Source organism: Cicer arietinum, chromosome 8 (assembly GCF_000331145.2).
Source record: "Cicer arietinum cultivar CDC Frontier isolate Library 1 chromosome 8, Cicar.CDCFrontier_v2.0, whole genome shotgun sequence".
In the NCBI taxonomy this organism is placed as follows: domain Eukaryota; kingdom Viridiplantae; phylum Streptophyta; class Magnoliopsida; order Fabales; family Fabaceae; genus Cicer; species Cicer arietinum.
This window is the reverse complement of record NC_021167.2, coordinates 5,352,618-5,371,539: the sequence shown is the minus strand read 5'-3', so window position 1 is coordinate 5,371,539 and position 18,922 is coordinate 5,352,618. Positions and strand designations below refer to the sequence as shown.

Below are 18,922 nucleotides of genomic sequence, written 5' to 3'. Positions count from 1 at the left end.
TATATATTACTTTAAAATTACTAGATATATTTATTACTTTTTATAAATATATTTATATTATTAACACCAATAATTTATCTTAAAAGATGAAAAGTTAAGGGACTTCTATAGTATATTTGTAAATTTATATGTTTTAGTATTATCAAATTAAATCAACAATAGTTAAATGACATGTCATCTATATTAATGAGTTTAACTATATTTTATATTTAACAATAATAAATTTTTAAATTTTATCTTTTGAATTTATTTTAAAATGACGTTTTTTATTATAATTTTAATTAAAATTAAAATTTTTATTTCAATTATAAAGACAACTTATTTAATTACTGGCTTAAAATTAATTAGATAAATATATTAAAAAAATTAATTTTATCAACTTTAATAAATAATAAGTAATATTTATGTGAATAAATTAAAAAAAAATTATTCATACATATTATTTTTGGTAACACCATAAAACTTGTGAAAAAGTTAAACATAATTATATATAAAAAATATTTTAAAAAATATCCACATATTCATAAATAAGTACTTATATAAAAGAGACGGAGGAAGTATTTTTTTATATTTTTTACTTAATAAAGTAACAATACAAATAAGTCACTAAAAAATAATGAAGTAAAATATAACATACACAGTGAGTAATGAGTTTAGATAGTTCCTAGTCAAATCAATAAATTAAAAAAAGTGCATAACATGACAAAAGTGCTTTAATGACTAACATGCTCGTGTTTTTATACGAGGAAGGTTTTAATTAATTTCATGAACATCACTATAAAATATGACTAGAATATCTTTTAGTAAATAGTAAAAAGAAAAAGAAAAAGTAGATGACAAGACCATAATGGAAGTGAGGCGTCCACCATTCAATAAATATAAAATATACCTAACATAAGTAATGTTTGATAGTGAAATGGAATTTTAGAAGTAAGTTATTTTGCTTATTGCTTGATGATTATACCATAAGTAATGTTTTTGAGAACTTTAATTCTACTTTATTGAAAAATAAAAATATTAACAAAAACCAAATTTCTTAACCAATTATTGAACTACACGTTAGTTCCACTATCCTCACGTACCTACCTATTCAGGGTGTGCATTGGAAAACAACATTTTTCCACTTGTGTGCAAGAGAAAAAGGAGAAAAAAGTTTGTCCAAAATAAGAAAATGAAAAAGATATATGATAAAGGAGTGAACCTGTCACGCTCTAAAACAAAAGGACAAGCAAGATTAATTTGTATACTTCAATCAGAACCCACATGCTAGCTACTGAGAAAATACCCATTTTAGGTCAAAAACTCACGCTTTGCTATTGTGATCACAGTCATATTCCACAATTAGAAAAAAAAATTTCCCTAAAAAAAATTGTATCACCAACCAAAATAAGAGAACTTTCATTTTTGATGAGTGAATTAGAGACAAAATAAATAAATTTTGTTCCTAGTTTTGTGACGATTAATCATATTTTATTTTGTTTCTAATAGTATTAAATTTTTGTTTTCTGTTTTTTTTAAACTAATATTCTGATAAAAAATAATAACTAAATGATATACAACGCGTGTATAAATTAGTTTCATATCCAATAAAAAATAATTATTGTATCCAATCATTTCAATTTTGTAAATGCATTTTAAAGATGATATGATATTACTAAATAAAGGTCTTCTATTGATTTTTAGTATATGAGTTAGTTAACTTATATCCCAATTAAAATGTAATGATTGAGAAGATATACATCAAAAAAGAATATGCAATAGTCGAATTGGAGGAAATTTAAGGGACACGTGGAAGTGATCCACAAATCAAAGTAGCAAGAAGGGCAAAAGATATAAATTCTCTAAACACTTATCATAGTGAACAACTTAAAATCAACAAAAAAAAAAAATATTATGCAACTCTCGCAAATTAGATTTAATTGTATAATTAAGTTATATAGCTAAGAAAAAGAATATTTGATAAATAGTAAGTAAAACGAACCTGTATATCATTTTGTTTACGTCCTTCTCCATGTCGACGCTCAGGAATATCGATACTACAATCAATATCTTCAATAACTAAAATTGATCTATTTGCTGTAGCAAGTAGCAACTTTCTAAGATCAGAATCTCTAACAACGTTACCAAGTTGAAGATCAAATATATCAAACTTCAAATAATTAGCCATAGCAGCAATCAAACTAGATTTTCCAGTACCAGGAGGACCATACAACAAATAGCCACGTTTCCAAGCCCTACCAACTTTCTTATAAAACTCTTTCCTCTTCACAAACATGTTCAAATCCTCTATAATAGCATTCTTCATTTCAGGTTCCATAGCAAGTGTTTCAAAAGTTGATGGGTGTTCAAGATTTATAGAATCCCATTTCACACCACTATAACAATAAGCAGTGTTTAAAGTATGCATCTTTAAAACCCTTTCTTCATCTTTCATTTCCTTAGCTTTATCAAGTATGAAAGGAAAATAAGAATCCAAAACAATATCTTTATACTTTTTGTGAAAACTCAGTTCAAAATACCTTTTTTCTGATCTAACAGAGATGCTGTTATTGTTATGAATATCATTTGGACTGTTTTTCTCTGTTTCAGCACAAATGAATCTCCATTTGAGACAAACACCATTAAATGTATCGTTTAATTTTTCACCTTTTTCTAATCGAATTGTGAGTTTTTTCTCTTTGGGGACTTTACTGATTTTGAGTCTTTCGTTTTCAGGGCTAACTATTGTGGAGAGATAAGCCTCTGCAGCATCGAAGACTTGGTTACGAGCTATGCCAGTGGATTCTTCAATGATTAGTGTGAGTGAAGGGGAACGTGGTTTTATGAGGTAGCGGAAAGTGTTGAAAAGGTAGCCACGGATTGGTTGAGGAATGAGTTCGTGTGCTATGGAACGAACAAGCATGATGGAAGCTGTCATGGATGCATATGCTGAGAAAATTGAGGATGGGGATGGCATTTCTCTTGAAGAAAACATCATGTTCTTTTTGTTTGTTAATGTTAATTTGGTTCTATGTTATGTTTCTCAAGATATGTCTTTGTGGTATTTATTGGAAATCACTACACTAGCTAGGTTGAATGTACAAGTGTCCAAGTGGAATGCTCTAATGTGTTTTGCACGTTTCACCTTTTCAATAAACAGTGATTGACACAACATACAAAACTTTACTAACAAATACTGAGGCCAGGAGTGGGGTGAAAATAAAATATTATTATTTGTTAATGCATTTTATTTTATTTAATTATCAATATTTTATTTTTTTAATAATTTAATTATTTTTAAATAATTAATAAAATTTACTAAAATGAAATGATAAATATTAAAACGAAAAAATAAAAAAAGTTCTAGGTCAACGACTTCCTATTGTTAGGAAGTCTAAAAAGTAGGGCAATCATATAATATGTTTTTGAGAGCGAATCACTTTAGTGTAAAAAAAATATATTTAAAAAAAATTCAAATAGTAAAGGAATAAAAATAGAAGTTTTGAGTAGGATATATTTATTTTAAGAATTCACACAGCTTTCAAAATAATATTTTTATATTTAATTCTTTAAAATGTGTTTTTAAATTATTTATTAACGTTTGGCTATTCAATAGAATTAAATGTATTTTTAATTTGTCTATTATGGCCAATTTATAATTTTAATCTTTATTTTACAATTTTGACGTTTTATATTTTAAACTATGCAATTTTAGTATCTCGCTTAATTATCCTTCAATTTAGCATCACAAAGTGCAAATAAATTTATAAATTTTATTTTTAATGTAACATCAAATAAATATGTTAAATAACATTTTCTCATAAAATCTTACGAAACATTTTGTGATATTAGTATTAAATAACATGTTAAGGAAATGTAATTTTTCTTGAAATTATTTTTGAAAAACTTAGAGATTATTTATTATGAAAATGTTAAATAAAAACCTTAGAAATATATTATATTTATATAATTTTTTGCATCTTTGCCATTATATTTTTAAGATTTATTTCGATCCTTTATATAATATTTATGATATATAACATTTTTGAACTCATTTATACTTAACATTTATTTGATGTTACATTAAAAATGATTTTTTTTTCTTATTTATAAATGGTAAACTTTTATTAATTTATCAATAGCTCCTAGTGGTAAAATTTTCAAATATTCCCTTTCATTTTAATTGCATTTTATTCAATTTTATGAAGAAAATGGATAATCCCCAAACAATACAAATATAGGTTGTTTGCAGATACCCATTGATATATATGAACAAATGAAGACAGCTTTACCAACTTTCGGCGTGATGGATTCAAAATTGGCTCATTCTGATTTGTACAGGGTAGCACACAAACAGCATACTCACACTAACATGAGCCAAACTTTACTGTGATTATTGATGGCAACATATTCCGTACATGCGAATACTCACTTGATTTCGTATAAATTTAGTTGAGGAAAATTAGTTTCGATAAATATGAGTGTAGACTTTTTTCAAATTTAAGGATTTTTTACTAATATATCATACTTTTTAGGATTGTTAACTAAAATATCTCATTTTTTAATTTAATTATTATTTTTTTTTCTTAATAGGAGGTCGTTGGGCGGGGATCCGATGTCTCAAAGGGATTTTTTAAATTTTTTTAAATGGTTTTATATATTTTATGTAATTGTTAAATAATAATAATAATACATTATAATAATAATTATTAATTATTATTATTATTAAAAATTATTATAGTTAAAAATTATTATAATTAAATTAAAAATAATTATAATTAAATTAAAAACAATTATAAGTAAATTAAAAATAATTATAATTAAAATAGAAAATTAATATTATAACTATTAAAAGTAATTAAAATTAAAAACAGTAAATTATATTATAAATTTAAAAGAAAATACATTAATAAGAAAAATTATATTAATAACATGAAACAAAATACATTAAATTAATTAAAAAATTCAAATAAATGTGAATGAATATATTTAAAAAGTTTAAATAAATGTGAATGAATATATTACTTCGTCAACCATCATGTGATCAATTGTTTTTCGATATTTATAATATAATTTACTGTTTTTAATTTTAATTACTTTTAATAGTTATAATATTAATTTTTTATTTTAATTTTAATTATTTTTAATTTACTTATAATTATTTTTAATATAATTATAATTATTTTTAACTATAACAAATTTTAATAATAATAATTAATAATAATAATTATTATTATTATTATTATTATTATTATTATTATTATATATTTATAATATAATTTACTGTTTTTAATTTTAATTATTTTTAATAGTTATAATATTAATTTTTTATTTTAATTTTAATTATTTTTAATTTACTTATAATTATTTTTAATATAATTATAATTATTTTTAACTATAACAAATTTTAATAATAATAATTAATAATAATAATTATTATTATTATTATTATTATTATTATTATTATTATTATTATTATTATTAAAAATTGTTATAATTAAAAATAATTATAATTAAGTTAAAAATAATTATAATTAAAAAAGAAAATTAATATTATAACTATTAAAAGTAATTAAAATTAAAAACAGTAAATTATATTATAAATTTAAAAGAAAATACATTAATAAGAAAAATTACATTAATAACATGAAACAAAATACATTAAATTGATTAAAAAGTTCAAATAAACGTGAATGAATATATTTAAAAAGTTTAAATAAATGTGAATGAATATATTACTTCGTCAACCATCATGTGATCAATTGATTTTCGGTATCCTTCTATGTCGTTATGAGAAACTTTATCGAAATTTAGCTTATGGTATTTCTTAATTTAATGTATTTTGTTTCATGTTATTAATGTAATTTTTCTTATTAATGTATTTTCTTTTAAATTTATAATATAATTTACTGTTTTTAATTTTAATTACTTTTAATAGTTATAATATTAATTTTCTTTTTTAATTATAATTATTTTTAACTTAATTATAATTATTTTTAATTATAACAATTTTTAATAATAATAATAATAATAATAATTAATAATAATAAATAATTAATTAATGTATTATTATTATTATTTAATATAGAAAATTAATATTAACAATTACATAAAATATAAAAAATGATTTTAAAAATATTTGAAAAAACCCTTTAAGAGGTCGCATCTCCACCCAGCGACCTCCTACTAGGAAAAAAAATTTGATAACCAAATTAAAAAGTGGGGCATTTTGGTCAACAATCCTAAAAACTAACTAGGATATATTGGTAAAAAATCTCAAATTTAAATAGCCAAATTTATGAATGTTAATATTCACCTCCACTTAAATCAATTTATTAATGATATTATTGCTATTTTTAAATTACATATATATTTAATATTTTTTAAATATTAAAAATTATAATATTTTCTCTATTAAATATAATTTTAATATTTTTTAATTTTATTATTATATAATAATAATTATTTAATTATAATAAATATAATTTTTAAAATTAGTATTTTATATATATAAAAATAAGTACAGATGAAAACCGAGAAACTGGAACACGTTACCGATAAAGAAGGGAATTTAAATTTCTTACTCTATAAAAAAATATAGATAGATGTATGTTTTTTTTAATTACCCCAGACCCACCCCACCCCACCCCACCCCGTGACTAATTGTCATATGCCTTTAACCCAACAAATTACTAGATTAATTAAGCATCAAGAAAAACAGAAAGAAGGACCTTGTGTTGTTCTACTTTTATTTGGGAACACATTTTTCACAACGCGTCGAACCCACACAAATGCCACAAGAAAACGACAGGAAGAAGAATCTGAGTCCGAGATTACTTTATGAATTGACATTTTGTTTTGTCCCACGGAAAGGAATGGTGATGTGCTGGCGGGTATACTAAGATGCTTTTGTTTTGGTATATACAAATAAGATGCTAAAGGTGTTCAAACGATCTTCGGTTACTAGCTCATCTAATGATTCCAAAGATCACCATACCTCAAAACCAATAAATAAGTTTCAACATTTTCAAGGCACTCATTACCATTTTTTTAAGGTAATTCAAGACTGTATTAAAAATTAATAACTTTGCATGAATAATAAGATTCAATCACAATAATCCATATTCATTTCCAAAGAAAAGTGTCATTTTAACAAATACTATACTAAAATAAAATAAAAATAAAAATAAAAATAATAATAGAAAATCTACAGTATTTAATTTTAATTTAGAATATATTAAAAACGTGTCTTAGTACACTGTCAATTTATTGTCTTTTTGTTTACTTTGGGTTCAGTGTACCAAAATGAATTTATACGACCGTACAAGTTAACAAGGCCAAACTTGCCTATTACTACAAACATATTTGGTTATTTGGGGGGGGAATGAAAGTGAAACCAAGTTGATTATTGGAGGGAGGCAATGAATAATTGAGTGAGTGGATGCTTTTGCTGATCAGAGAAGAGAATCCATCCCCATCCACATATAGTACATATTGCTAGTCCAATGGATCAGTAAAGCCACTTGTCTTGTAGATCGTCACTATGTAGATTCTCTATTTCTTTTGCTTCGCTATCACGAAAACTTATCCAAATCACTTCAAGACAACGTGGCCACGCACACATAATACTTCCCGTCTCACTTCTAAAAACAACTTCACATACTAACCACTCAAACCTATTCTATTCTACCAGAATTCACCTTATGTAATATGATATTTAGACAGACAAACTCTCTCAACTCTTTTGAGATGATTCATTTTTAAAATTGAATTTAATAAAGATGTAAAATTAAGTTGCTCTAATTAAAAATTATTGTAATTATATTTTTTATTTAATTAATAATTTTTTTATTTATTTTTTTTTCCCTTTTATGTTTAATATCAATATTTTACCTATTAAGTTGAAATACATATCCAAAATCTATAATTTAGTTGCAAAAGAACCAAATCACCTATTCAAACATTATTGGATAAGGAACACACTCTTCAATGGCTATAAGTTAAAATTAAATTTTAAAATTTAAAAGTGCATCATACAAAGTTATAGGATTTAATTAATTGAACTTTTTTTTATTATATAAAAAAATTAATATTCAATTTCTGTCCAAAAAAAATTAATTTAATCTTTAATAATCATATATACAAATCCTAATATATTTGAAAATGTATAATAGAAAAAGAAATCAATTAATATGTACATGTGATCTTTGAAGGAATAGTTGAGTAAGCAAAATATCCTCTTTATTGTTAATGTGGACATGTATTGATTGTCTAATAGGGTAATGAATAAATAAGTTATAAAAGAGGATAGAGATATCTCGTCAAATGACCAAATTCATCAATATCAGTTTAAGATAAAATACATCTTCATCATTTGGTGGGAGAATATCAACTTGTGTAACTTCATAGACTTTGATTGACTTTTAATAGATGAAAACCAATAAACTTTTTATTGAGACTAAAATTTAAATTCACTCATTTTAAATAAACAAAAAAAAGTACTTTCATATTTCAGAAAAAAAAAAACTAAATAATACAATAATAAAAAAACCAAAACCAAAAAAGTAAAAACAAAACACTATACTAAAGCAAAACCAAAATTCTCTCATTCTACTTTAATAAAATGTCCATCCAACAAATAACAATAGAATTCCTGAGTAGAATAAATAAGTGTCACCTAAAACGTCACAATATAGTGCAAGATGTGTTGGGCTCATCCCACCTGGACATGTGCACCACAGCAACTGGCTGGGCCTGGTATTGTGGGTAGTAATGGGGCATCTGCATATGTGGCACATAAGATATTTGATCCAAAGTCACTGGGTCGGGCTTTTTATTTTCTTCGGATTTTTTATTTTCTACGGGCTTCTTTGGAGCATCCTGTTTTGGAGGCGCTGGGCCGGGGGGAGGCCCAATACTTACAACTTCGGCATGTTTCACCGCTTTCCTTATTCGAACTATTATTTCATATGGGTCTGCATTTCCTGTTACAGTTAATGTTCCCTTCCCTTCATCAGCTTCAATTTTATCAATCCCTGTAATTCAATTAAAAATAATACAAGACGTTAGTTAAAACCCTATACTTTTTTGCCTTTAGACATTTTAGAAAAAGAAAAAAAATCATACACTTAAATGATAGTAAATTTTTTTTTGATAAATTATTTATGCGTGTACAAAAATTAATAATTAAAATCCATGATGGCATATTGGCCCATATATATGTCGTATGCACCGACTAGAATTATAAGAAGTTGTTTTAGTTAAAATATTGGTAGCACTAAGCAATTAAGATGTTAATTCAAGAGAGAAGAAGGAGATTAAGTAGTAACGTAGTTTGTTTAATTAATATTGTGGTTACCTTGAAGAGAAGAGACAGTTTTGATTAGCTTCTTTTTGCATTTGAGACAATCAATATCAACCTTCAAAACAGTTTTCTGGACCATGGAGAAATTACTATCACTAAAATTGGTTGTTTCTGATTGCACTAGAATGGTTTAAGACTATAAGTATAGAATCCACCCGGCGTTTCGAACTCTACGATAATAATTAGTGTTTTTCATATACTATTATATTTAATGTTTACATTTGGTGAACCAAACGAGGAAGATATAAGAGGCGATTTTGACGGTTCTTTTATGGTTGTTTACCGTCCTCAGCGAAACATCAAGACTGTTTGTCGTTTGCTCTTTCCTTTTTTGTCTAAAATTTAAATTATCATTAATTAGGTTCATTGAGTGTACGATGGTACTTGCCCTTCCAACTTGCACTTTTTATTTATTTATTTAGATCAGAGAGTAAACTAATTATAAGAATCTTATATACAATTATAATGTTTCAAATTAATAACATAATATTCAACTTAATAATATAATATTTTATCGGTTGAATTAAGAGTGAAAAATATTATTATTTTTTATTTGAATAGTAGTATTGTTTCTTTTCGTTTATATAAGAAATTTCTTGGACTCAAATATAATAAAAAGTTTTAGTAGTATAAGTTTTAAATTGTATTTAACTAAAAAAAATCAAAACTAACATATTAAATAATTTTATTTGATATTTGTGATTTTTGTTTTTTTTTCTTATAAGTAGAATTAATACTATTTTTTGCTCTTAAAATATCTCACATTGTTTGAAAATTGAGATTAAGAGTAATTTATAAATAACATTTATATTTTATTCACTAAAGTGTATTTTATTAAAGACAAAACAATCAGGGCACCAAATGTTAAATCAAACAATACCTCAGAAATATTATTTAAGATAGGAACAATGACTATGTATATTGAAAATGAGGGCGTAAATCTGATAGATATTTTAGTCTCGTAGTTTCGACTATAGTCGCTGTTCTACTACACTAAATAATCTCACATTGATTGGTAAATGGTAATTGAGGTTAAAAATAATTATTAAACAACGTCTACACTCATTTAACCAATAAATAGTCTTAGAATAAGGACACAAATCGCATAGAAGTTGCACACAAAACCCCAAAATAGACGAGCTTAAAATGCAAGAGGGTTTCTTCAAATTACATAAATGAAATTACTATTAAGAATAAATAAATAAATAAATAAATAAATAAATAAATCTCCGTCCGCCATGGTGTAATAACATAAAATTTAGTTTTGTGTGAGTTCACCGTTGGAGTTGTGCCAATGTGTTATCGCGATACTGTCAGGAAGGAACAGTATTTCATCGCGATTACTTTTTTTTAATTAAATATATCACGCTTAGTGATGGACATTATCTAATGAACCCCGAATTCATAGTTGGAGTAAAAAATAAATAAATTATTTCAAGATGATGTGACATAGTTGATCTTATTTAATGAACTCATATTGAATTCATGCATTTTGTAAAATTGAATGCTGCATCGTTGAGCGGTTTAAATAAGTTATTTTTAAAATCAATATCATTCCAATCGTTGTAAGCATTCCAATGTACTTCTGTTACCTCTAATTGATCAATAGTGAATGATCCTTCTTTCATAACCTCCAATTTTACTTCCGATAGAGGTGGTGTATATTGAAGAATGTTGAAAGTGTCTATTTGCTCCTCCTTTATGATTCCCTATAAGACCAAGAAAAACATTTTGCAATTCCTCTGTAAGAAACTTTATATGTGTGCTGAAATAAAGTAATTGACACGTGTTATAATTAAAAAGGTAGATTTAAAATTTTATTTTTTCAAAGATACTTATTTGATATCTTATGTTAAAAAATTTAGGTTAAATTAGTTTTTTAATCTCTTATTATTATATTTTTTTAGATTTTATTGTAGTCTCTTCATTAATTTTTGTTTAGTTGTAGTCCCTTAAATATAACTTTGTTAGTCAATTTGATTATTTATGTTAGTTTTATTGAAAAACGTTAAAGTATGACTACATGTCACTTTGTTTAGGTGACTAGGTTGTTTAAGTCACCAAACAACATATCATTTCCAATACACATCCAACAACATCATTTCTTTTAATGAACATTCCAACAAAACCATTGTAACAGAATTATACCATGTATCTCCACACTTAAATCTGTCACACCCTCAAGACACAAAAATACAATTTTACTTTTTTAATTATTTATAATAAGTTTCAAAATAAATAGTTTTAAAAATTTCAAATTTTCGAAATAAGGATTACATTTCGAAAATTTGGAATGTTTCGAAAGTTTCCAAATCTGAAAACTTTTTAAATAGTTTCGAAAGTTTTGAAATCTGGAAACTTTCCAATTTTGAAAAATTTCGAAAGTTTTCAATTTTGAAAAATTTCGAAAGTTTCCAAATATGAAAAGTTTTGAAATTTTCCTATTTCGAAAGTTTTGAAAGTTTCGAAAATTCTTGAATTTTCTATTTCGAATTGTTCGAAAGTTTCAATATATATATATATATATATCAAATTATTATTTAAAAATAAATAAAAGACTGAACCGAGAAAAAAAATAAATGACTGAAATCTTGTCTGAAATTAAGTTAAGAGAATACATAAACAATTGCACCTATTATCATTATTATGTTGACGACGATTATGATTATTTTTGTTGTAGTAGTGACACATTGAAAAATCTTACAAAAAGTGAGATATAACACTTATTGTATCTATTGTAAAAAAATACAAATTTCGATATCTTTGAAAAAAGTAAAAGTGAAATGATTTTCTCTATTTTTTTTTCTTCAAAAATCTCAATTTTTATTCATATAGGTCGATCTAAAAGAATTTTCTCACATATTTGAATTGGTTAATCTAAAAATATATTCGAGTAATGACACATACCCTCATATTTTCTAACACTTATTTGATACCTTATTTTATATTTATCTTTTTCTTCTTATCTCCCTCCCCTTTCTCTGCCATTGAAATTAAGTTAAGAGAATACATAAACAATTGCACCTATTATCATTATTATGTTGACGACGATTATGATTATTTTTGTTGTAGTAGTGACACATTGAAAAATCTTACAAAAAGTGAGATATAACACTTATTGTATCTATTGTAAAAAAATACAAATTTCGATATCTTTGAAAAAAGTAAAAGTGAAATGATTTTCTCTATTTTTTTTTCTTCAAAAATCTCAATTTTTATTCATATAGGTCGATCTAAAAGAATTTTCTCACATATTTGAATTGGTTAATCTAAAAATATATTCGAGTAATGACACATACCCTCATATTTTCTAACACTTATTTGATACCTTATTTTATATTTATCTTTTTCTTCTTATCTCCCTCCCCTTTCTCTGCCATTCTAAATTTGCAAAAAATATTCCTTTTGTGAGAGTCAAATCCGAAACTTATAAATCACGTCAACGATCCATTCACACACCACCAATTGAGCTATTAGATCACTCTTTTTTATTGCTTACTCCCTCGAAGATTCAAGGTGTATACACCCAAAGAGGTGTCCACCAAATATTTTTATTTTTGAAAACTCATTATTGTAGGTAAAAAGTGGCAAATTTGATCACCTTAAAAACCCATGTTTTCTAGATGGGTTAATATTAGACGAACTAGTGTGGGAATGTTCAGGAGAGAGAAACTAGAAGAATGTAAAATATACAAGAGATTCTCAAGGAACTAGTGTGATTGTGCGTGTAAAGAAAGTTGAAGAGGAAAACAAATTAAACTGAATTAAGGCGGTGTTCCAAGGTTCAAATAAATCTTATGCAGAGGTGGTGAGAAATAAATAGGTTGCACATTAATAAGGAAAAGTATGGACATGAAAACAAAATTTATTTACAGAAGAAAGAGTAAGCTCTTAAATACGTTTTACACATTTAAGATGTGGAGTGGGCAAAGAAGGAAGCGATTGATATTATTTTTTATTTTGAGTTAGTAACCTCTGCTAAATTGGAAAAAAATTATGCAAGATTTCATTTTGTTCATGTGTCTTTTATGGAGGAAAAAAGGTGTTCATATATTCGTCGGAAGGGGAAAATGTGTTATTTGTAGTTAATGAAACAAATGATTTTTTTAGTCATATTTTTAAAACAATTGAAGGGTAGCAACTAAACTTTGTTGCTAGAGAAAGGTGCTCTTGGATTCATTTGTGGAGAATTTACACTCATACACTTATTCATATATTTGTAAAAATCTCTCAAAGTATTTTATTTGTGATTATTGAGAGTGAGATCGTATTAAATCTATTGAGATTGAGTTTGTAAGCTTTGTGAATTATGTTAAAAGAACATTCTCTTTATCAAAGTAGTAGAAAATGAATGGTGGAGAGAACATTTACATTGCTTTTAATTTTCATTTCCATTTTGAAGTATTTTCGATTTGTAATTAGTTGTTAGTTATGTGTTTTTCTTTCTGAGTTATTGGCCATATCTTTTATTGAATTTTGTTTTACCACATTTGTTTAGATTTAGATGGTTTAGTTAAGTATCATTTTACATCTTATCCTTAAACAATGTGAAAAATTATAATAAGCTATAGGTGGAGGGCCAATGAGACCATGAACTATTGTATTAAATATATTTAATGCTAATGTATCAAACGATATTTTTCACCTTCATCTGTGTTCTTCTTTTGAATAAATGTATCAAGCCATTAAAAAATGTGTTGATTTGACATTAAATAATTATTTATAGATATATAATTAGATATAATATTTTTAAAATGTGACGAAACTTTTAGAATTTTAAAATTAAAGTATTAAATTTTATATTCCTACAATTTAACTTCTATTCCATATTTTACCATTTCTGTTTAAGAATTTTTAAAAATACTCTATAGAAAATATTAAAATTTTAAACAAAAACTCGCATTTTTTGGCATTCCACAACTATATGATTTTACTTACATTACTTTTATTTTTGAAATTTCAGATCAGTAATATTTTTTCTCAATCAAAAATTGAGTTTTTAAAAAAATTTATATATAAATTTTTTTCTCAATTTTTGTTGCATATTGAAAAATTTGAATTTTTGAAATTTTCAGTATGAGAAATTTTTTTACATACTCAAAATTGAGTTTTTCAAATTTCTAGTAAGAATATAATTTTCTCAATTTGTTTTACATACCAATTTTTTCTCAATTATTTTTCATACCGAAAATTTAATTTTTGAAATTTTTAGTTTTTTTTTCTTTTACATAACAAAAATTTAAAATTTAAAATTCATAATATGTTAACTTCTAAACCGAATTTTAAAAAAATAAAGTTTTATACCAGAAATTTAGTATTAATGTGGAGCGAAAAAATAAATCCAAATTTTTTCCATATAAATGGTTGAGATAAAATTAATTCTTTTTAGAAGTAAAAGTAGAGATCAAAGTGTGAAAACAAGAAATCTATTTTTTTTAAATAAAAAATGCATAAATATTTAAGTATACTTTAATTTACTTATTTTTGGTTTGTTTGTTTTTTCATGAAAAAAATGCAATGTCTCTTTACTTATCCTGCTCAAAAACAATTTCTGTATTTCCTTATTACCATAGAAAAAGGCAAGCATTTGAGATGAAATATATTATAAAAATTAACTTTCGTGCAAATTTAGAATAGAATCCAAACTGCTTAGACCATTCTAAGAACTGTCGTACCAAATTGAACTATTAGGCCTCCAGCTATCTATTCTCGAGTGGTTTTATTCGTGCACTATTTATTAATATTTTATATTCCATTATTTTTAGATATTTGTATGCTTTTAATCATTGGTTTGTGGTATTTGTAATTCTGTATTATCGATTTGTTTTTTTTATCAACTTGAATAAATAAAATTATTTTATTTTAGATTGGAAATTATGTTCTGTCCAGTAACATGATAAATATTATCATATTATGTGTTTGATATATACACGAAAAATAAAATGATAATATTTTATTTTATCACGTATTTGATACAAATCTCAAAATAATATAATATAATATATTTTATATTTAAATAATAAAATTATTATTGTGAATAATTATATATTAGTTTTTTAAATTAACTTATTATTTTTTGAATATCATATATTAACAAAAAATACTAAAAAATCAAATAAGTAATAAAATAGTTTTATATTTAAAACTATCAATTGACACTACTAAATAAATAATTTAATTTTTTAAAAAATAATGAGTAATCAAATAATTCTATTTTACTTTTAGAATGTAAATAAATATATGATGTATATTATATGTAACTGGAAAAATTCTTGTAAACAAATTAGATTTATTTTAAAATTTTAATTATTTTTAATAATTTTAAATACTAATTTATTAAATTATATAACAAGATAAAACTACGTACCCTTGTGATAAATTATAATTTTTTTTTAAATTAATTATTATTATTATTAATTCATTTTTAGTTTAATATCAAATTCTATTAATTATCTTTATATTTATATTTAAATTTTTATATTTTAAATTTTTATATTTTAAATTATATTTTATAAGAGTAATTAAGTAAACTATTGTACTTATCAGATCGTTTCTAACCCCTTACATTCAGGATAAAAAATTTAATAGATTAACTTATAAAAGTTTTAGATTAACTTATCATATCATGTATCATGTTGGTTCACCAAACACTAGATTTAGACAGGATAAAAGACAACATTAGAATCAATTATCATATCATGTCAGAATTCAGTCTATAATAAACCAACAAAATATGATATGTTAATTCAGAAGTGTATCATATCATGTCTCTTTAATTGAAATTTTTATCTTGAATATGATATGGATTAGAAACTAACAAGATATGATAAGAAGAATAATTTACTCAATTACTAAAATATAAAATTAAAATATAATAAAATATAAAAACAATTTATAAATATACAATCTAAAATATAAAAATAATTAATAAAATTTGATATTAAACTTAAAAAATGAAATATTAATATTAATTTTTAAAAAAAATTATGATTTAATCACAAGGGTAGTTTTGTCTTTTTATATAAATTAATAAATTTGTATTCAAAATTATAAAAATATGAAAATGAATTAAAATTTTAAAATAAATATAATTTTTTTACAAGGATATTTTTTCCATTTACATATATTATAGATCATACTTTTATTTATATTCTAACAAATAAAATATAATTATTTGGTTACTCATTTTTTAAAATAAAAAAATAAATATTTTATTTTGTAGTGTCGATGAATAGTTTTAAATATAAAGTTATTTCATTAATTATTTAATTTTTTAGTATTTCTTTTAATTTATAGTATTTAAAATATATTAAGTTAATTTTTTTTAAATGCTTAATTGTAGCGTTAGTATTTCCATTTTTACCGATTCACAAAATTGGTTAACTATTTTAACGGTCAATGATTTTGGACCCTAACAGATTTTTTACCTAATAAATGACAATTTGACGTATTTGAAATAACATGAGATACAATTTTATGATATAGAATCATTTAAATATATTAGTTTAAATTACAAATATGAAAAATTTCTTAATTTAAAAATTAAGATTTTACGTTGTTTTACTCCAATTTATAGTGTTAATCATTCTAAATCATTGTATCATATGACACAATATTTAAATTATATCAAGTCGTCATTTTTTAATTAAAATATCATAGGTAGAGACCAAAATTGCCGACTTTTAAAACAAAATAATTAATTATATGAATTAGTAAAAATAAAAGAACTATAATTACAATTAAACATAAAAAAACTAATATGTAATCGTTCACGATAACTTTATTATTTAAATATAATATATATTATAGTATACCGTAATAAAACATATTCTAAATTCATTATAAAATAAAATATTATTATATTAACTATAATGTATATATCAAACATAATATTTATTCTGTCACTGTAATATTTGAGTCATATATATAATATATCTTATCTTATTATACACATTTAAAAATAAAAAAAAACTTTCCAACTAACACACTAGGAATACTTGCTCGATGAGAAAGATTTAGTCTCACACAAATATAAAGAAATTAAAAGAAAAAATAAATAAGTGATATGACTAAATTATTTTTGATTAATTATTTTACTTGTGAGTGTCTCTATATAAGATTTACACCACACACCTTTCTTTGTTTTGATCGTGTTTACGATAAGCTTCCTGCTTTAACCGCCGACAATTTCTCTCTTAAAATTTATACGTGAGCCAATTTAGTCTTTTAAAAATAAAAAATACTCAAATTAATCCCTTACAATTTCCTAAATAGTACATTTTATTTCTTCCGTTAAATTTGACCCAAATTTACTGGTCAATTGTTGAGGTTTTCAAGTTAGGAATCTATTGTAATTGATCATAACTCACAAATTATATTGGAAAATAGTGTTTTCTTTTATATATATATATATAATCATGTGTTGTGATTAAAGTAGAGGATGTGATCTAAATTCATCATAGTATGTAACATAAGTTCCCCAAATATGTGTCCCAAAGTTATATTTTAGAAGACTAAGTTTAAATATTAACATATATTTCAAATTTTAAAAAATTAAAAGAATGACACGATAGATTGATAATGTACTACTTAAATCACTCTTTTAATCAATTTTGAAAATCTTGTATCATTTCTTTAATTTAGTCATCGAAAATAAGTTTTTCTTTCCATTTCCGTAATCCAACTATGGACCCCCTCTTTGAAGCAGCAATTTGTAAGACTTACACGTGGTTCCTTGCTTAAGGTGCATCAAATAACTAACATAATAATATTAATTTTCTATGTAACTGATTCATAGCTTTTTCTATCAGACAATTAATTTGTGGGGCGCTTTTTATTTCGAAGTGCAGGAAAAATAGAAAACTTTATCGATAAGTATCTCTTCATAAATTAGAACTAAGAAATGTGAATCAACGGGGCTAGTTAGACTCACGGAATATGGTGAACTTGAATTTGAATATTTGTTAAGAGAACTATTTATATTTATATTTAATGTTCAACACATTTTAAATAGGATTAATTTTTTTGAAATATTCAAAATATTAATTTCAAATTGTACTATTGTGTTACATTTATGTTGACAGTAAAAGAAACTTTGATATGAATACCTTAAGAGTATAAGTCACAAATTGTAGATTGTTTAGCAATTCTGGTGGAAAACAAAGTCTGCATAATTACAATTCTAGTTTATTGACTACACAAATTCTGGTTTTGCAATTATGTTTTTTTAGTGCATTTTTTTGGTTGTGTTGTTGGCTGTTTTGGTGGTTTCATTTGTGCAGGGAATATTTTAGAGGGCTTTCTAATTGACTTGTGTGCATCTACAATGATATAATATTTGTCCCTGTGATACTTGAAAAAAAATCAATGTGAAGCTATAGTATTCTATATTTTTTTTGTATTTTAAAATAGTAAGATAATCAAAATTAATTATCCAGGTAAAACACATCAAATTTCTCTTGTAAGTGTCTCATAGCAAATATCTATTCATACTTCAAAATTAAAAATACAATCCATTCAAGCATAGATTATTGTTAATCACCAATTTTTTAGAATTAGTTCGACCAAAAGCCAAATCAT

At 23.8% G+C, this 18,922-nt stretch overlaps 2 protein-coding genes and 1 long non-coding RNA gene across 4 annotated transcripts in view; 1 reads left to right on the top strand and 2 right to left on the bottom strand.

Annotated features, from left to right (window-relative positions):
- The window catches only part of LOC101511189 (AAA-ATPase At5g17760-like), a 3,993-nt gene extending 1,016 nt beyond the window's left edge, over positions 1–2,977 (bottom strand). For both annotated transcript variants that reach the window (XM_004512016.4, XM_004512017.4), the window contains exon 1: positions 1,982–2,977. In XM_004512016.4, the coding sequence (XP_004512073.1) occupies positions 1,982–2,977 (996 nt within the window). The remainder of the gene's footprint in view (positions 1–1,981) is intronic.
- LOC140919120 (uncharacterized) lies at positions 2,261–3,151 on the top strand. The gene is made up of 2 exons (XR_012161707.1): positions 2,261–2,399; positions 2,716–3,151. It is a non-coding gene; the product is annotated as an uncharacterized lncRNA (long non-coding RNA).
- Positions 3,152–8,560: 5,409 nt separating this feature from the next.
- Positions 8,561–9,580, bottom strand: LOC101510869 (heavy metal-associated isoprenylated plant protein 2-like). The gene is made up of 2 exons (XM_004512015.4): positions 9,338–9,580; positions 8,561–9,014 (listed from the first exon to the last, which is right to left on the bottom strand). Exons 1-2 carry the CDS (start codon positions 9,420–9,422, stop codon positions 8,665–8,667), a joined length of 435 nt encoding a protein of 144 aa, XP_004512072.1. The 5' UTR covers positions 9,423–9,580; the 3' UTR covers positions 8,561–8,664.
- Between the last annotated feature and the right edge of the window lie 9,342 nt (positions 9,581–18,922).

What these genes read in the sequence shown, in the direction of transcription:
- LOC101510869 (XM_004512015.4), bottom strand. Translation starts at nt 9,422, where the DNA reads ATGGTCCAGAAAACTGTTTTGAAGGTTGATATTGATTGTCTCAAATGC. An exon ending in AACTGTCTCTTCTCTTCAAG is followed by an intron (nt 9,015 to 9,337) that starts GTAACCACAATA and finishes ATTGAATTACAG; the next exon opens with GGATTGATAAAATTGAAGCT.